At 42.4% G+C, this 19,529-nt stretch overlaps 1 protein-coding gene and 4 long non-coding RNA genes across 15 annotated transcripts; 3 read left to right on the top strand and 2 right to left on the bottom strand.

Moving 5' to 3' along the window:
* Positions 1 to 3,782: 3,782 nt before the first annotated feature.
* On the bottom strand, positions 3,783 to 13,248 carry LOC127921603 (aminopeptidase N-like). Its single transcript, XM_052505182.1, has 7 exons — positions 13,233 to 13,248; positions 12,772 to 12,886; positions 12,471 to 12,581; positions 10,193 to 10,360; positions 6,900 to 7,040; positions 5,889 to 5,970; positions 3,783 to 4,080 (listed from the first exon to the last, which is right to left on the bottom strand). The coding sequence occupies exons 1-7, from the start codon at positions 13,246 to 13,248 to the stop codon at positions 3,928 to 3,930; spliced, it is 786 nt and encodes a 261-aa protein (XP_052361142.1). The 3' UTR covers positions 3,783 to 3,927.
* Positions 4,174 to 5,876, top strand: LOC127921604 (uncharacterized). Of its 10 annotated transcripts, none has more exons than XR_008109074.1 (4): positions 4,389 to 4,533; positions 4,577 to 4,619; positions 4,748 to 5,048; positions 5,136 to 5,867. It is a non-coding gene; the product is annotated as an uncharacterized LOC127921604 (long non-coding RNA). The 10 variants fall into 10 exon arrangements; XR_008109066.1 differs by having other exon boundaries at positions 4,577 to 4,705; XR_008109071.1 differs by lacking the exon at positions 4,577 to 4,619 and having other exon boundaries at positions 4,432 to 4,576; positions 4,748 to 4,790; positions 4,920 to 5,048; positions 5,136 to 5,865.
* LOC127921606 (uncharacterized) lies at positions 4,559 to 4,822 on the bottom strand. The gene is made up of 3 exons (XR_008109076.1): positions 4,768 to 4,822; positions 4,683 to 4,725; positions 4,559 to 4,639 (listed from the first exon to the last, which is right to left on the bottom strand). It is a non-coding gene; the product is annotated as an uncharacterized LOC127921606 (long non-coding RNA).
* LOC127921605 (uncharacterized) lies at positions 5,980 to 6,819 on the top strand. Its single transcript, XR_008109075.1, has 3 exons — positions 5,980 to 6,219; positions 6,358 to 6,679; positions 6,726 to 6,819. It is a non-coding gene; the product is annotated as an uncharacterized LOC127921605 (long non-coding RNA).
* Positions 7,537 to 10,175, top strand: LOC127921607 (uncharacterized). 2 transcript variants are annotated; one of them, XR_008109078.1, is made up of 7 exons: positions 7,537 to 7,593; positions 7,836 to 8,055; positions 8,133 to 8,360; positions 8,648 to 8,743; positions 9,559 to 9,702; positions 9,894 to 9,989; positions 10,038 to 10,175. It is a non-coding gene; the product is annotated as an uncharacterized LOC127921607 (long non-coding RNA). The 2 variants fall into 2 exon arrangements; XR_008109077.1 differs by lacking the exon at positions 7,537 to 7,593 and having other exon boundaries at positions 7,631 to 8,055.
* Positions 13,249 to 19,529: the final 6,281 nt, after the last annotated feature.

Genomic DNA, 19,529 nt, shown 5'->3' with positions numbered 1-19,529 from the left:
CCCTGTATATAACCATGTTATTACCTCCCTGTATATAACCATGTTATTACCTCCCTGTATATACCCATGTTATTACCTCCCTGTATATAACCATGTTATTACCTCCCTGTATATACCCATGTTATTACCTGGTACTCCCTGTATATAGCCATGTTATTACCTCCCTGTATATAGCCATGTTATTACCTGGTACTCCCTGTATATAGCCATGTTATTACCTGGTACTCCCTGTATATAGCCATGTTATTACCTGGTACTCCCTGTATATAGCCATGTTATTACCTCCCTGTATATAGCCATGTTATTACCTGGTACTCCCTGTATATAGCCATGTTATTACCTGGTACTCCCTGTATATAGCCATGTTATTACCTCTCCCTGTATATAACCATGTTATTACCTGGTACTCCCTGTATATAGCCATGTTATTACCTGGTACTCCCTGTATATAGCCATGTTATTACCTGGTACTCCCTGTATATAGCCATGTTATTACCTGGTACTCCCTGTATATAACCATGTTATTACCTCCCTGTATATAACCATGTTATTACCTCCCTGTATATGGCCATGTTATTACCTCCCTGTATATAGCCATGTTATTACCTCCCTGTATATAACCATGTTATTACCTCCCTGTATATAACCATGTTATTACCTCCCTGTATATAGCCATGTTATTACCTCCCTGTATATAACCATGTTATTACCTCCCTGTATATAACCATGTTATTACCTCCCTGTATATAACCATGTTATTACCTGGTACTCCCTGTATATAGCCATGTTATTACCTCCCTGTATATAACCATGTTATTACCTGGTACCCCCTGTATATAGTCATGGTATTACCTGGTACTCCCTGTATATAACCATGTTATTACCTCCCTGTATATAACCATGTTATTACCTGGTACTCCCTGTATATAGCCATGTTATTACCTCCCTGTATATAACCATGTTATTACCTCCCTGTATATAGTCATGGTATTACCTGGTACTCCCTGTATATAGCCATGTTATTACCTCCCTGTATATAACCATGTTATTACCTGGTACTCCCTGTATATAGCCATGTTATTACCTCCCTGTATATAGCCATGTTATTACCTGGTACTCCTGTATATAACCATGTTATTACCTGGTACTCCTGTATATAGCCATGTTATTACCTGGTACTCCCTGTATATAGCCATGTTATTACCTGGTACTTCCTGTATATAGCCATGTTATTACCTGGTACTCCCTGTATATAGCCATGTTATTACCTGCCCTGTATATAGCCATGTTATTACCTGGTACTTCCTGTATATAACCATGTTATTACCTGGTACTCCCTGTATATAGCCATGTTATTACCTCCCTGTATATAGCCATGTTATTACCTGGTACTCCCTGTATATAGCCATGTTATTACCTGGTACTCCCTGTATATAACCATGTTATTACCTGGTACTCCCTGTATATAGCCATGTTATTACCTGGTACTCCCTGTATATAACCATGTTATTACCTGGTACTCCCTGTATATAGCCATGTTATTACCTGGTACTCCCTGTATATAACCATGTTATTACCTGGTACTCTCTGTATATAGCCATGTTATTACCTGGTACTCCCTGTATATAACCATGTTATTACCTGGTACTCCCTGTATATAGCCATGTTATTACCTGGTACCCCTGTATATAGCCATGTTATTACCTGGTACCTCTGTATATAACCATGTTATTACCTCATACTCCCTGTATATAACCATGTTATTACCTGGTACCCCTCCACATTGACTCAGTACTGGTACTTCCTGTGTATATAGCCATGTTATTACCGCGTACAAATACAATTTCATTTGATTTCATAGAGGCATCATTCTGGTAAAGCTGCCTGGTAATCCTAATTCAGGCCAAAGAGGATTAGCTCCACCCCAGCCGAGCCATTGGCTAAATTTAGAGCAACACAGTGCCCACTCTCCATTTACCCCTCCCCCTACATGCCTTAGCTCCACCTCCACATTCTCCCCACCCAGCCTTCAAGCCATCCACCCAACCAATCACATTCCACCATGAACACTGGCCCCAGCGTGACTGACAGGTTACTCTGTGTGGACCCACTGCAGACCCAACATAGAGATATAACGATCTAGTGTGGAGAAAACATGTAGTTGTCAGTGATCTTCAGCAGTAGGTTGTTGTGTAAACGATGCAGTTCAACCGTCCCAATCAAAGGCTATAGAAACAAGGCCATCAGCAAGGTGAATGTGGGGAATGTGATCTGAGCTGCAGGGGAGTTGTAGTGTCGTAGTCCGGGCTGTGTCTCTCTGCCCTTCATCATCTGGGCTCGTCCTCTAGCTGCTAGCTTCCATGTTGGGATTACAGACAACAGATTCCCCCTGACCGTTGACACGCAATGGGAGGAGCACGGCTCGCTGGCTCAGTGTAGTCTCTATAACACAGGGCATTCTGGGACATTCTGGGCCCATCTCATGCTATTTAGTCAAATGTCCGCTTCAGAGGGATGATGACAGAGAGGATATAGACCACTAAATGAAGGGAGAAGCTTCAGCTTCAGAGGGAAGAAGTAAACTGAAGGAGAGGAGAGGAGAGGAGAGGAGAGGAGAGGAGAGGAGAGGAGAGGAGAGGAGAGGAGAGGAGAGAGGAGAGGAGAGGACTGAGGAGGAGAGGAGTCTTCTCCTTTCCTGACTGATGAGGAAGTTCCTAAAGACTGAAGGAGACTCAAAGGAGATGAGATGAGATGAGAGGAAGGAGAATATATTCTAGAGGAGACAATGTAAACTTTAGGTTCTAGGAAGGAAGGAGAAATATTTCAGAAAAATCATGAGGACATGATGAAACACTAAATGCTTGCATTCTTCCCAACTGATGAGGAAACAGTCCATAAAATAAGTTTAGGAGATGAATTATGAGATGAGATTTGTAGAGGTCTGCCTTGTTCTCTGAGGAGAGGATGAGGCTTTGGTTCTCTCCAGGGCCTGGTCCAGGAGAGGAGAGGCTGAACCAAAACCCTGCTTGGTCCCTCACTGATGAAAGGTGTAAACTGGAGGAGAGGAGAGGCTAGGAACAGAGGAGAGGAGAGGAGAGGAGAATGGAGAGGCTAGTTGGTCCCTGACTGATGAGGAAGGTAGTAAACTGAAGGAGAGGAGAGGAGATGAGATGAGATGAGATGAGAGATGAGAGGAGAGGGAGAGGAGAGGAGAGGAGAGGAGAGGAGAGGAGAGGAGAGGAGATAGGAGGAGAGGAATGGAGAGGAGAGGAGAGTGTTTCCCTGACTGATGAATGGAAGGTATTAAACTGAAGGATAGGACCAGAGAATGGAGAGGCTATTAACACAGATTGATGATATGACCATGAGAGGAGAGGAGAGGAGAGGTTGGTCCCTGACTGATGAGGAAGGTAGTAACCTGAAGGAGAGGAGAAGAGGAGAGGCTATTAGGACAGTATTAAGATAGGAGAGAGAATGGAGAGGCTATTAAGACAGTATTAATCTATAGGAGAGAGAATGGACAGGCTATTAACACAGTATTGACCTATAAGACCAGAGAATGGAGAGGTTATTAGGACAGTTTTAACCTAGAGGACCAGAGAATGGACAGGTTATCCCTGACTGATGAGGAAGGTAGTAAACTGAAGGAGAGGAGAGCTCTTCTCCTTTCCTCTCTCCTCTCCTCTTCCTGTCTTGTATAGTTCCTCTTTAAAGACTTAACACTCTCCTGACTCAAACTCTACTCTCTACTTTTTTTTTTTCACAAAACAATATATTCTATATATTTTTACAATGTAAACTTTATTGGTTCTAGGTAAAAATTCTCTGCAAATATTTCAGAAAAATCATGAATTCCACATGATGAAACACTAAATGCTTGCATTCTTCACAAATTAATTGAAACTCCAAACAGTCCATAAAATAAGTTTATGCTGAATTATCAGTGAACCATTTGTAGACGTCTGCCTTGTTCTCTGCAACCCACTTCATGTTGGCTTTGGTTCTCTCCAGGGCCTGGTCCACTGCTAGTGTGGCTGAACCAAAACCCTGCTCTGCATTCTCCTCAATGAACAGCTGCAACTATAGGACCAGAGAATGGACAGGCTATTAACACAGTATTAATCTATAGGACCAGAGAATGGACAGGTTATTAACACAGTATTAATCTATAGGACCAGATAATTGACAGGTTATTAAGACAGTATTAATCTATTGGACCAGAGAATGGACAGGTTATTAGGACAGTATTAATCTATAGGACCAGAGAATGGACAGGCTATTAACACAGTTTTAACCTATAGGACCAGAGAATGGAGAGGCTATTAAGACAGTATTAACCTATAGGACCAGAGAATGGACAGGTTATTAACACAGTATTAATCTATAGGACCAGAGAATGGACAGGCTATTAACACAGTATTAACCTATAGGACCAGAGAATGGACAGGCTATTAACACAGTATTAACCTATAGGACCAGAGAATGGACAGGCTATTAACACAGTATTAATCTATAGGACCAGAGAATGGACAGGTTATTAAGACAGTATTAATCTATAGGACCAGAGAATGGACAGGTTATTAAGACAGTATTAACCTATAGGACCAGAGAATGGACAGGTTATTAACACAGTATTAACCTATAGGACCAGAGAATGGACAGGCTATTAAGACAGTATTAACCTATAGGACCAGAGAATGGACAGGTTATTAAGACAGTATTAACCTATAGACCAGAGAATGGACAGGCTATTAACACAGTATTAACCTATAGGACCAGAGAATGGACAGGTTATTAAGACAGTATTAACCTATAGGACCAGATAATTGACAGGTTATTAAGACAGTATTAATATATAGGACCAGATAATGGACAGGTTATTAATACAGTATTAATATATAAGACCAGATAATGGACAGGTTATTAAGACAGTATTAATATATAAGACCAGATAATGGACAGGTTATTAAGACAGTATTAATATATAGGACCAGATAATTGACAGGTTATTAAGACAGTATTAATATATAAGACCAGATAATGGACAGGTAATTAAGACAGTATTAACTCTATAGGACCAGATAATTGACACGTTATTAAGACAGTATTAATATATAGGACCAGATAATGGACAGGTTATTAAGACAGTATTAATATATAGGACCAGATAATGGACAGGTTATTAATACAGTATTAATATATAGGACCAGATAATGGACAGGTTATTAATACAGTATTAATATATAAGACCAGATAATGGACAGGTTATTAATACAGTATTAATATATAAGACCAGATAATGGACAGGTTATTAAGACAGTATTAATCTACAGGACCAGAGAATGGACAGGTTATTAAGACAGTATTAATGTTTTTCTGAAGAGGAAGGGACATTTGGCACATCTTTGTCTGAGAGTTTCTGTTTCCTAGATGATGACCGTGTCCACCCGGATAAAGGTATATTTTACTGAAACGTTGTTTAAGAGATCCATTAAATGTTTGGAAGCATCTGGACCACCAGTGTGCTGGCATTGTTTATTTACCGTTAACCAGCATTCTTTCTCTCTCATTATACCTGTTAACACGTCAGGAGGTATCACTCTTATTGTGTTAATTACAGCAGCGTGACATCACCAACCAGGAAGTCAACATCTCTCATTATACCTGTTAACACGTCAGGAGGTATCACTCTTATTGTGTTAATTACAGCAGCGTGACATCACCAACCAGGAAGTCAACATCTCTCATTATACCTGTTTACACGTCAGGAGGTATCGCTCTTATTGTGTTAATTACAGCAGCGTGACATCACCAACCAGGAAGTCAACAGGACGTCTGGGGTTGGATCACAGTCATACAGAGACACAGAAGCTCTGAATGGGTTGTACCTGTTTCAGTTCAAACTCTGAGGAGAAGCGCCTGGTGATTCCATCAATGAGCCGTGCGAAGGACAACGATCCCCCTCCATAACTACAAGATGAGGAGACAGAAATACGGTCAACATTCAACACATTAAAACGGAATGGATCAAATCCCAAGCCAGTTGGCTCTGACAAAGTCCCGAGCCAAAGACTGGCCTACAACATGACCCTATATGACCGGAGGTAGTATACTATATAGTGATTAGGGTGCCACTACCCTTGACCAGAGGTAGTATACTATGTAGTGATTAGGGTGCCACTACCCTTGACCAGTGGTAGTGCACTATATAGGGATTAGGTTGCCACTAAATTTGACCAGTGGTAGTGCACTATATAGGGATTAGGTTGCCACTAAATTTGACCAGTGGTAGTGCACTATATAGGGATTAGGTTGTCACTAAATTTGACCAGTGGTAGTGCACTATATAGGGATTAGGTTGTCACTAAATTTGACCAGTGGTAGTGCACTATATAGGGATTAGGTTGCCACTCAATTTGACCAGTGGTAGTGCACTATATAGGGATTAGGTTGCCACTCAATTTGACCAGTGGTAGTGCACTATATAGGGATTAGGTTGCCACTCAATTTGACCAGTGGTAGTGCACTATATAGGGATTAGGTTGCCACTCAATTTGACCAGTGGTAGTGCACTATATAGGGATTAGGTTGCCACTCAATTTGACCAGTGGTAGTGCACTATATAGGGATTAGGTTGCCACTCAATTTGACCAGTGGTAGTGCACTATATAGGGATTAGGTTGCCACTAAATTTGACCAGTGGTAGTGCACTATATAGGGATTAGGGTGCCACTCAATTTGACCAGTGGTAGTGCACTATATAGGGATTAGGGTGCCACTCAATTTGACCAGTGGTAGTGCACTATATAGGGATTAGGGTGCCATTTGGGATGTAAACATTAGAATGAATAACTGCAGTGTTCACATCAGACATTATAGATATGTTAGATCCTACTCACTCATTGAATAAGTGGTTCCAGTTGGTTCTGACAAAGTCCCAAGCCAAAGACTGGCCCACAACATTACCAGCAATGTACACAATGGTGAATGTGGTGTCCTGTTTCCGAATCTTCTCTGGATCCAGACAGTAGTTCAGATACCTGAAACCCAAACACACAGATCAGATCCATCCTGAATGATCCTGCACAACTACGTTGATCAACTAATACTATTTGATTCAAACACACTGCATTACTTTGACCAGAACCCATAGGGCACATAGTGGGCCCATAGAGGGCTCATAGAGGGCTCATAGAGGTCTCATAGAGGGCTCATAGAGGTCTCATAGAGGGCTCATAGAGGGCTCATAGAGGGAGCATAGAGGGCTCATAGGGGCCACATAGAGGGCTCATAGAGGGCTCATAGAGGTCTCATAGAGGGCTCATAGAGGTCTCATAGAGGTCTCATAGAGGGCTCATAGAGGTCTCATAGAGGGCTCATAGAGGTCTCATAGAGGGCTCATAGAGGGCTCATAGAGGGCTCATAGAGGGCTCATAGAGGGCTCATAGAGGTCTCATAGAGGGCTCATAGAGGGCTCATAGAGGTCTCATAGAGGGCTCATAGAGGGCTCATAGAGGTCTCATAGAGGGCTCATAGAGGGCACATAGTGGGCACATAGAGGGCTCATAGAGGGCTCATAGAGGTCTCATAGAGGTCTCATAGAGGGCTCATAGAGGTCTCATAGAGGGCTCATAGAGGTCTCATAGAGGGCTCATAGAGGGCTCATAGAGGGCTCATAGAGGGCTCATAGAGGGCTCATAGAGGTCTCATAGAGGGCTCATAGAGGGCTCATAGAGGTCTCATAGAGGGCTCATAGAGGTCTCATAGAGGTCTCATAGAGGGCTCATAGAGGTCTCATAGAGGTCTCATAGAGGGCTCATAGAGGTCTCATAGAGGGCTCATAGAGGTCTCATAGAGGTCTCATAGAGGGCTCATAGAGGTCTCATAGAGGGGTCATAGAGAGAGCATAGAGGGAGCATAGAGGGCTCATAGGGGCCACATAGAGGGCTCATAGAGGGCACATATAGGGCTCATAGAGGGCACATAGAGGGCTCATAGAGGCCTCATAGAGGTCACATAGAGGGCTCATAGAGGGCACATAGAGGGCTCATAGAGGTCTCATAGAGGGCTCATAGAGGGCTCATAGAGGGCTCATAGAGGGCACATAGAGGGCACATAGAGGGCACATAGAGGGCACATAGAGGGCACATAGAGGGCACATAGAGCAGTAGTGTGCCGTATATAAGGAATAGGGTTCAATTTAGGACACAGGCTGGGTCCTCTTCACCTGTTCAGTAACCAGGGAACCCTGGTGCAGGCCAGAGGTCATCCTCACCTGTTCAGTAACCAGGGAACCCTGGTGCAGGCCAGAGGTCATCCTTACCTGTTCAGTAACCAGGGAACCCTGGTGCAGGCCAGAGGTCATCCTTACCTGTTCAGTAACCAGGGAACCCTGGTGCAGGCCAGAGGTCATCCTCACCTGTTCAGTAACCAGGAAACCTGATGCAGGCCAGAGGTCATCCTTACCTGTTCAGTAACCAGGGAACCCTGGTGCAGGCCAGATGTCATCCTTACCTGTTCAGTAACCAGGGAACACTGGTGCAGGCCAGAGGTCATCCTCACCTGTTCTGTAACCAGGGAAACCTGATGCAGGCCAGAGGTCATCCTCACCTGTTCAGTAACCAGGGAACCCTGGTGCAGGCCAGAGGTCATCCTCACCTGTTCAGTAACCAGGGAACACTGGTGCAGGCCAGAGGTCATCCTTACCTGTTCAGTAACCAGGGAACACTGGTGCAGGCCAGAGGTCATCCTCACCTGTTCAGTAACCAGGGAACCCTGGTGCAGGCCAGAGGTCATCCTCACCTGTTCAGTAACCAGGGAACACTGGTGCAGGCCAGAGGTCATCCTCACCTGTTCAGTAACCAGGGAACACTGGTGCAGGCCAGAGGTCATCCTTACCTGTTCAGTAACCAGGGAACCCTGGTGCAGGCCAGATGTCATCCTTACCTGTTCAGTAACCAGGGAACCCTGGTGCAGGCCAGAGGTCATCCTCACCTGTTCAGTAACCAGGGAAACCTGATGCAGGCCAGAGGTCATCCTCATCTGTTCAGTAACCAGGAACCCTGGTGCAGGCCAGATGTCATCCTTACCTGTTCAGTAACCAGGGAACCCTGGTGCAGGCCAGAGGTCATCCTCACCTGTTCAGTAACCAGGGAACCCTGGTGCAGGCCAGAGGTCATCCTTACCTGTTCAGTAACCAGGGAACCCTGGTGCAGGCCAGAGGTCATCCTTACCTGTTCAGTAACCAGGGAACCCTGGTGCAGGCCAAAGGTCATCCTTACCTGTTCAGTAACCAGGGAACCCTGGTGCAGGCCAAAGGTCATCCTTACCTGTTCAGTAACCAGGGAACCCTGGTGCAGGCCAGAGGTCATCCTTACCTGTTCAGTAACCAGGGAACCCTGGTGCAGGCCAAAGGTCATCCTTACCTGTTCAGTAACCAGGGAACCCTGGTGCAGGCCAAAGGTCATCCTTACCTGTTCAGTAACCAGGGAACCCTGGTGCAGGCCAAAGGTCATCCTTACCTGTTCAGTAACCAGGGAACCCTGGTGCAGGCCAAAGGTCATCCTTACCTGTTCAGTAACCAGGGAACCCTGGTGCAGGCCAGAGGTCATCCTTACCTGTTCAGTAACCAGGGAACACTGGTGCAGGCCAGAGGTCATCCTTACCTGTTCAGTAACCAGGGAACCCTGGTGCAGGCCAGAGGTCATCCTTACCTGTTCAGTAACCAGGGAACACTGGTGCAGGCCAGAGGTCATCCTTACCTGTTCTGTAACCGGGTAACACTGGTGCAGGCCAGATGTCATCCTCACCTGTTCAGTAACCAGGAACCCTGGTGCAGGCCAGAGGTCATCCTTACCTGTTCAGTAACCAGGGAACCCTGGTGCAGGCCAAAGGTCATCCTCACCTGTTCAGTAACCAGGGAACCCTGGTGCAGGCCAGAGGTCATCCTTACCTGTTCAGTAACCAGGGAACCCTGGTGCAGGCCAAAGGTCATCCTCACCTGTTCAGTAACCAGGGAACCCTGGTGCAGGCCAGAGGTCATCCTTACCTGTTCAGTAACCAGGGAACACTGGTGCAGGCCAAAGGTCATCCTTACCTGTTCAGTAACCAGGGAACCCTGGTGCAGGCCAAAGGTCATCCTTACCTGTTCAGTAACCAGGGAACCCTGGTGCAGGCCAAAGGTCATCCTTACCTGTTCAGTAACCAGGGAACCTTGGTGCAGGCCAGGGAATACATCAGCTTGTCAGCCTCAGAGGCAATGGAAGCCTCTCTGTACATCCTCCAGGCGAAGTCCCACTCCTCCACCCCTCCTGCTGCGATGGCGCTGCAGTACACCGTCTGCCTCAGGTTGGGGTGAATCCTGGACCAGACAATGTAAACGAGATCATCACGTGAGGGTTGAGATCAATAACAGTCTTCAACACTAGGGTTGGGATCAATAACAGGCTTCAACACTAGGGTTGAGATCAATAACAGTCTTCAACACTAGGGTTGGGATCAATAACAGGCTTCAACACTAGGGTTGGGATCAATAACAGTCTTCAACACTAGGGTTGGGATCAATAACAGTCTTCAACACTAGGGTTGGGATCAATAACAGCCTTCAACACTAGGGTTAGGATCAATAACAGTCTTCAACACTAGGGTTGGGATCAATAACAGTCTTCAACACTAGGGTTGGGATCAATAACAGTCTTCAACACTAGGGTTGGGATCAATAACAGTCTTCAACACTAGGGTTGGGATCAATAACAGTCTTCAACACTAGGGTTGGGATCAATAACAGCCTTCAACACTAGGGTTGGGATCAATAACAGTCTTCAACACTAGGGTTGGGATCAATAACAGCCTTCAACACTAGGGTTGGGATCAATAACAGTCTTCAACACTAGGGTTGAGATCAATAACAGCCTTCAACACTAGGGTTGGGATCAATAACAGTCTTCAACACTAGGGTTGAGATCAATAACAGTCTTCAACACTAGGGTTGAGATCAATAACAGTCTTCAACACTAGGGTTGGGATCAATAACAGTCTTCAACACTAGGGTTGGGATCAATAACAGTCTTCAACACTAGGGTTGGGATCAATAACAGCCTTCAACACTAGGGTGTGGCTCAATAACAGCCTTCAACACTAGGGTTGGGATCAATAACAGCCTTCAACACTAGGGTTGAGATCAATAACAGTCTTCAACACTAGGGTTAGGATCAATAACAGCCTTCAACACTAGGGTTAGGATCAATAACAGCCTTCAACACTAGGGTGTGGCTCAATAACAGTCTTCAACACTAGGGTGTGGCTCAATAACAGTCTTCAACACTAGGGTTGGGATCAATAACAGTCTTCAACACCAGGGTTGAGGAGGAGGAGTATAGGATAGGAGAGGACCCCTCCTGTCTCAGCCTCCAGTATTTATGCTGCAGTAGTTTATGTGTCGGGTGGCTAGGGTTGTTTGCATGATAACTCCATGCTGTCCCCAGTCCACCTGGCCGTGCTGCTGCTCCAGTTTCATTATGTGTCGGGGGGCTCGGGTCAGTTTGTCATATCTGGAGTACTTCTCCTGTCCTATCCGGTGTCCTGTGTGAATTTAAGTGTGCGTTCTCTAATTCTCTCTTTCTCTCTTTCTTTCTCTCTCTCAGAGAGATGTTCCCTAGGAACATGCCCCAGGACTACCTGGCATGATAACTCCATGCTGTCCCCAGTCCACCTGGCCGTGCTGCTGCTCCAGTTTCAACTGTTCTGCCTGTGATTATTATTATTTGACCATGCTGGTCATTTATGAACATTTGAACATCTTGGCCATGTTCTGTTATAATCTCCACCCGGCACAGCCAGAAGAGGACTGGCCACCCCACATAGCCTGGTTCCTCACTAGGTTTCTTCCTAGGTTTTGGCCTTTCTAGGGAGTTTTTCCTAGCCACCGTGCTTCTACACCTGCATTGCTTGCTGTTTGGGGTTTTAGGTTGGGTTTCTGTACAGCACTTTGAGATATCAGCTGATGTACGAAGGGCTATATGAATACATTTGATTTGATTTTATTTGATTTGAGAGAAGAAGAAGAGGAGAGGAAGAGGAAGAGGAAAGGAAAGGAGAGGAGAGGAGAGGAGAGGAGAGGAGAGGAGAGGAGAGGAGAGGAGAGGAGAGGAGAGAGAGAGAGAGAGAGAGAGAGGAGAGGAGAGGAGAGGAGAGGAGAGGAGAGGAGAGGAGAGGAGAGGAGAGGGAGAGGAGAGGGAGGAGGGAGAGGAGAGGAGAGGAAGAGGAAGAGGAAGAGGAGAGGAGAGGAGAGGAGAGGAAGAGGAGAGGAGAGGAGAGGAGAGGAGAGGAGAGGAGAGGAGAGGAGAGGGAGAGGAGAGGAGAGGAGAGGAGGGAGAGGGAGAGGAGAGGGAGAGGAGAGGAGAGGAGAGGAGAGGAGAGGAGAGGAGAGGAGAGGAGAGGAGAGGAGAGGAAAAGGAGAGGGATCTCTGTACCTGTTGTTCTCGGGCGTTTTCATCCAGTCTTTGAACCAGCCTGTCGTCAGCTCCTCACAGCCTGCTACTCCTGTACTGCAGGCTATAGAGATGGCATTCACCTGGTTGTACCTGGAGACGGAAGAAACTCTTAATGCTATACTGACCTCACAACTTCTGACTTATTGAGTCCATTCATGATAACTGGATGAGAACAGTCATTTTGAACTGACTGAGTGTTTTGTCTTCTAAAAATAATTTCTAACTATCGTGACATTTTCTCTTTGTATCCATCAACATTGTGAAAGGTAGACGTTCTTACTGGTCAGTGTGTTTCTCAGGAATCTTGGTCCAGTCAGCAGTGATAGTCTTGAAGTGGTTGAAAAGAGGCGTGACTTGTTTATTGAGGTAAGCCTGAAAGATAAGAACAGAACTCGCTGTTTATTGAGGCAAACCTGAAAGATAAGAACATAACTAGCTGTTTATTGAGGTAAGCCTGAAAGATAAGAACAGAACTCGCTGTTTATTGAGGTAAGCCTGAAAGATAAGAACATAACTAGCTGTTTATTGAGGTAAGCCTGAAAGATAAGAACATAACTAGCTGTTTATTGAGGTAAGCCTGAAAGATAAGAACAGAACTCGCTGTTTATTGAGGTAAGCCTGAAAGATAAGGACATAACTAGCTGTTTATTGAGGTAAGCCTGAAAGATAAGAACATAACTAGCTGTTTATTGAGGTAAGCCTGAAAGATAAGGACATAACTAGCTGTTTATTGAGGTAAGCCTGAAGATGAGGACATAACTAGCTGTTTATTGAGGTAAGCCTGAAAGATAAGAACATAACTCGCTGTTTATTGAGGTAAGCCTGAAAGATAAGGACATAACTAGCTGTTTATTGAGGTAAGCCTGAAAGATAAGGACATAACTAGCTGTTTATTGAGGTAAGCCTGAAAGATAAGGACATAACTAGCTGTTTATTGAGGTAAGCCTGAAGATAAGGACATAACTAGCTGTTTATTGAGGTAAGCCTGAAAGATAAGAACATAACTCGCTGTTTATTGAGGTAAGCCTGAAGATAAGGACATAACTAGCTGTTTATTGAGGTAAGCCTGAAAGATAAGGACATAACTAGCTGTTTATTGAGGTAAGCCTGAAAGATAAGAACATAACTAGCTGTTTATTGAGGTAAGCCTGAAAGATAAGGACATAACTCGCTGTTTATTGAGGTAAGCCTGAAAGATAAGGACATAACTAGCTGTTTATTGAGGTAAGCCTGAAGATAAGGACATAACTAGCTGTTTATTGAGGTAAGCCTGAAAGATAAGAACAGAACTCGCTGTTTATTGAGGTAAGCCTGAAGATAAGAACATAACTAGCTGTTTATTGAGGTAAGCCTGAAAGATAAGAACATAACTAGCTGTTTATTGAGGTAAGCCTGAAGATAAGAACATAACTAGCTGTTTATTGAGGTAAGCCTGAAAGATAAGAACATAACTAGCTGTTTATTGAGGTAAGCCTGAAAGATAAGGACATAACTAGCTGTTTATTGAGGTAAGCCTGAAGATAAGGACATAACTCGCTGTTTATTGAGGTAAGCCTGAAGATAAGCTGTTTATTGAGGTACAAGATAACTAACTAGCTGTTTATTGAGGTAAGCCTGAAGATAAGGACATAACTAGCTGTTTATTGAGGTAAGCCTGAAGATAAGAACATAACTAGCTGTTTATTGAGGTAAGCCTGAAGATAAGAACATAACTAGCTGTTTATTGAGGTAAGCCTGAAGATAAGGACAGAACTAGCTGTTTATTGAGGTAAGCCTGAAGATAAGAACATAACTAGCTGTTTATTGAGGTAAGCCTGAAAGATAAGGACATAACTAGCTGTTTATTGAGGTAAGCCTGAAAGATAAGGACATAACTAGCTGTTTATTGAGGTAAGCCTGAAAGATAAGAACATAACTAGCTGTTTATTGAGGTAAGCCTGAAAGATAAGAACATAACTAGCTGTTTATTGAGGTAAGCCTGAAAGATAAGAACATAACTAGCTGTTTATTGAGGTAAGCCTGAAGATAAGAACATAACTAGCTGTTTATTGAGGTAAGCCTGAAGATAAGAACATAACTAGCTGTTTATTGAGGTAAGCCTGAAAGATAAGAACATAACTAGCTGTTTATTGAGGTAAGCCTGAAGATAAGAACATAACTAGCTGTTTATTGAGGTAAGCCTGAAAGATAAGAACATAACTAGCTGTTTATTGAGGTAAGCCTGAAAGATAAGAACATAACTAGCTGTTTATTGAGGTAAGCCTGAAGATAAGGACATAACTAGCTGTTTATTGAGGTAAGCCTGAAAGATAAGGACATAACTAGCTGTTTATTGAGGTAAGCCTGAAGATAAGGACATAACTAGCTGTTTATTGAGGTAAGCCTGAAGATAAGGACATAACTAGCTGTTTATTGAGGTAAGCCTGAAAGATAAGGACATAACTAGCTGTTTATTGAGGTAAGCCTGAAAGATAAGGACATAACTAGCTGTTTATTGAGGTAAGCCTGAAGATAAGAACATAACTAGCTGTTTATTGAGGTAAGCCTGAAGATAAGGACATAACTAGCTGTTTATTGAGGTAAGCCTGAAAGATAAGGACATAACTAGCTGTTTATTGAGGTAAGCCTGAAAGATAAGGACATAACTAGCTGTTTATTGAGGTAAGCCTGAAAGATAAGGACATAACTAGCTGTTTATTGAGGTAAGCCTGAAAGATAAGAACATAACTAGCTGTTTATTGAGGTAAGCCTGAAAGATAAGAACATAACTAGCTGTTTATTGAGGTAAGCCTGAAGATAAGAACATAACTAGCTGTTTATTGAGGTAAGCCTGAAGATAAGAACATAACTAGCTGTTTATTGATTGGTAAGCCTGAAGATAAGGACATAACTAGCTGTTTATTGAGGTAAGCCTGAAGATAAGAACATAACTAGCTGTTTATTGAGGTAAGCCTGAAGATAAGAACATAACTAGCTGTTTATTGAGGTAAGCCTGAAAGATAAGGACATAACTAGCTGTTTATTGAGGTAAGCCTGAAAGATAAGGACATAACTAGCTGTTTAGAGGTAAGCCTGAAAGATAAGAACATAACTAGCTGTTTATTGAGGTAAGCCTGAAAGATAAGGACATAACTAGCTGTTTATTGAGGTAAGCCTGAAAGATAAGAACATAACTTGCTGTTTATTGAGGTAAGCCTGAAAGATAAGAACATAACTAGCTGTTTATTGAGGTAAGCCTGAAAGATAAGAACATAACTAGCTGTTTATTGAGGTAAGCCTGAAGATAAGGACAGAACTTGCTGTTTATTGAGGTAAGCCTGAAGATAAGGACATAACTAGCTGTTTATTGAGGTAAGCCTGAAAGATAAGGACATAACTAGCTGTTTATTGAGGTAAGCCTGAAAGATAAGAACAGAACTCGCTGTTTATTGAGGTAAGCCTGAAAGAAAGATAACTAGCTGTTTATTGAGGTAAGCATAACAGAACTAGCTGTTTATTGAGGTAAGCCTGAAGATAAGGACATAACTAGCTGTTTATTGAGGTAAGCCTGAAAGATAAGAACAGAACTAGCTGTTTATTGAGGTAAGCCTGAAAGATAAGCTGTTTATTGACAAAGATAACTAACTGTTTATTGAGGTAAGCCTGAAAGATAAGGACATAACTAGCTGTTTATTGAGGTAAGCCTGAAAGATAAGGACAGAACTAGCTGTTTATTGAGGTAAGCCTGAAAGATAAGGACAGAACTCGCTGTTTATTGAGATAAGGACATAACTAGCTGTTTATTGAGGTAAGCCTGAAAGATAAGAACATAACTAGCTGTTTATTGAGGTAAGCCTGAAAGATAAGGACATAACTAGCTGTTTATTGAAAGATAATAACAGCTCGCTGATTGAGATAAGTTTGTTTATTGAGGTAAGCCTGAAAGATAAGAACAGAACTAGCTGTTTATTGAGGTAAGCCTGAAAGATAAGGACAGAACTCGCTGTTTATTGAGGTAAGCCTGAAAGATAAGGACAGAACTAGCTGTTTATTGAGGTAAGCCTGAAGATAAGGACATAACTGAAAAGAAAGATAAGGACATAACTAGCTGTTTATTGAGGTAAGCCTGAAAGATAAGGACATAACTAGCTGTTTATTGAGGTAAGCCTGAAAGATAAGGACATAACTAGCTGTTTATTGAGGTAAGCCTGAAAGATAAGAACATAACTCTGTTTATTGAGGTAAGCCTGAAAGATAAGAACATAACTCCTGTTTATTGAGGTAAGCCTGAAAGATAAGAACAGAACTAGCTGTTTATTGAGGTAAGCCTGAAAGATAAGAACATAACTAACCTGAAAGATAAGAACATAACTGTGTTTATTGAGGTAAGCCTGAAGATAAGAACATAACTAGCTGTTTATTGAGGTAAGCCTGAAAGATAAGGACATAACTAGCTGTTTATTGAGGTAAGCCTGAAAGATAAGAACAGAACTCGCTGTTTATTGAGGTAAGCCTGAAAGATAAGAACATAACTAGCTGTTTATTGAGGTAAGCCTGAAGATAAGAACAAACTAGCTGTTTATTGAGGTAAGCATAACATAACTAGCTGTTTATTGAGGTAAGCCTGAAAGATAAGAACAGAACCTGCTGTTTTATTGAGGTAAGCCTGAAAGATAAGAACATAACTAGCTGTTTATTGAGGTAAGCCTGAAGATAAGGACAGAAACTAGCTGTTTATTGAGGTAAGCCTGAAAGATGAGAACCTGATTGAGGTAAGCCTGATAAGGACATAACTAGCTGTTTATTGAGGTAAGCCTGAAAGATAAGGACATAACTAGCTGTTTATTGAGGTAAGCCTGAAAGATAAGAACATAACTAGCTGTTTATTGAGGTAAGCCTGAAAGATAAGAACATAACTAGCTGTTTATTGAGGTAAGCCTGAAGATAAGGAACATAACTAACTCTGTTTATTGAGGTAAGCCTGAAGATAAGGACAGAACTAGCTGTTTATTGAGGTAAGCAGAAAGATAAGAACAGAACTCGCTGTTTATTGAGGTAAGCCTGAAAGATAAGAACATAACTAGCTGTTTATTGAGGTAAGCCTGAAAGATAAGAACATAACTAGCTGTTTATTGAGGTAAGCCTGAAAGATAAGGACATAACTAGCTGTTTATTGAGGTAAGCCTGAAAGATAAGGACATAACTAGCTGTTTATTGAGGTAAGCCTGAAGATAAGGACATAACTAGCTGTTTATTGAGGTAAGCCTGAAAGATAAGAACAGAACTCGCTGTTTATTGAGGTAAGCCTGAAAGATAAGGACATAACTAGCTGTTTATTGAGGTAAGCCTGAAAGATAAGGACATAACTAGCTGTTTATTGAGGTAAGCCTGAAGATAAGGACATAACTAGCTGTTTATTGAGGTAAGCCTGAAAGATAAGAACAGAACTCGCTGTTTATTGAGGTAAGCCTGAAAGATAAGGACATAACTAGCTGTTTATTGAGGTAAGCCTGAAAGATAAGAACAGAACTCGCTGTTTATTGAGGTAAGCCTGAAGATAAGGACATAACTCGCTGTTTATTGAGGTAAGCCTGAAGATAAGGACATAACTAGCTGTTTATTGAGGTAAGCCTGAAGATAAGAACAGAACTCGCTGTTTATTGAGGTAAGCCTGAAAGATGAGAACATAACTAGCTGTTTATTGAGGTAAGCCTGAAGATAAGGACAGAACTCGCTGTTTATTGAGGTAAGCCTGAAAGATAAGGACATAACTAGCTGTTTATTGAGGTAAGCCTGAAAGATAAGGACAGAACTCGCTGTTTATTGAGGTAAGCCTGAAGATAAGGACATAACTAGCTGTTTATTGAGGTAAGCCTGAAAGATAAGAACATAACTCGCTGTTTATTGAGGTAAGCCTGAAAGATAAGGACATAACTAGCTGTTTATTGAGGTAAGCCTGAAGATAAGGACATAACTAGCTGTTTATTGAGGTAAGCCTGAAGATAAGGACATAACTAGCTGTTTATTGAGGTAAGCCTGAAAGATAAGGACATAACTAGCTGTTTATTGAGGTAAGCCTGAAAGATAAGAACATAACTCGCTGTTTATTGAGGTAAGCCTGAAAGATAAGAACATAACTAGCTGTTTATTGAGGTAAGCCTGAAAGATAAGGACATAACTAGCTGTTTATTGAGGTAAGCCTGAAGATAAGGACAGAACTCGCTGTTTATTGAGGTAAGCCTGAAAGATAAGGACATAACTTGCTGTTTATTGAGGTAAGCCTGAAAGATAAGGACATAACTAGCTGTTTATTGAGGTAAGCCTGAAGATAAGAACATAACTAGCTGTTTATTGAGGTAAGCCTGAAGATAAGGACATAACTAGCTGTTTATTGAGGTAAGCCTGAAAGATAAGGACATAACTAGCTGTTTATTGAGGTAAGCCTGAAGATAAGGACAGAACCTGTTGTTTATTGAGGTAAGCCTGAAAGATAAGGACAGAACTCGCTGTTTATTGAGGTAAGCCTGAAGATAAGGACATAACTAGCTGTTTATTGAGGTAAGCCTGAAAGATAAGGACAGAACCTGTTGTTTATTGAGGTAAGCCTGAAAGATAAGGACAGAACTCGCTGTTTATTGAGGTAAGCCTGAAGATAAGGACAGAACTCGCTGTTTATTGAGGTAAGCCTGAAAGATAAGGACATAACTAGCTGTTTATTGAGGTAAGCCTGAAAGATAAGGACATAACTAGCTGTTTATTGAGGTAAGCCTGAAAGATAAGGACATAACTAGCTGTTTATTGAGGTAAGCCTGAAAGATAAGAACAGAACTCGCTGTTTATTGAGGTAAGCCTGAAGATAAGGACATAACTAGCTGTTTATTGAGGTAAGCCTGAAGATAAGGACATAACTAGCTGTTTATTGAGGTAAGACTGAAAGATAAGAACAGAACTCCTGTTTATTGAGGTAAGCCTGAAGGATAAGGACATAACTTGCTGTTTATTGAGGTAAGCCTGAAAGATAAGGACATAACTAGCTGTTTATTGAGGTAAGCCTGAAAG

This window comes from Oncorhynchus keta, unplaced genomic scaffold (genome assembly GCF_023373465.1).
Source record: "Oncorhynchus keta strain PuntledgeMale-10-30-2019 unplaced genomic scaffold, Oket_V2 Un_contig_22705_pilon_pilon, whole genome shotgun sequence".
Taxonomy (NCBI): Eukaryota; Metazoa; Chordata; class Actinopteri; order Salmoniformes; family Salmonidae; genus Oncorhynchus; species Oncorhynchus keta.
Note: the sequence above shows the minus strand (reverse complement) of the source record. Positions and strands in the feature narration are given on the sequence as shown.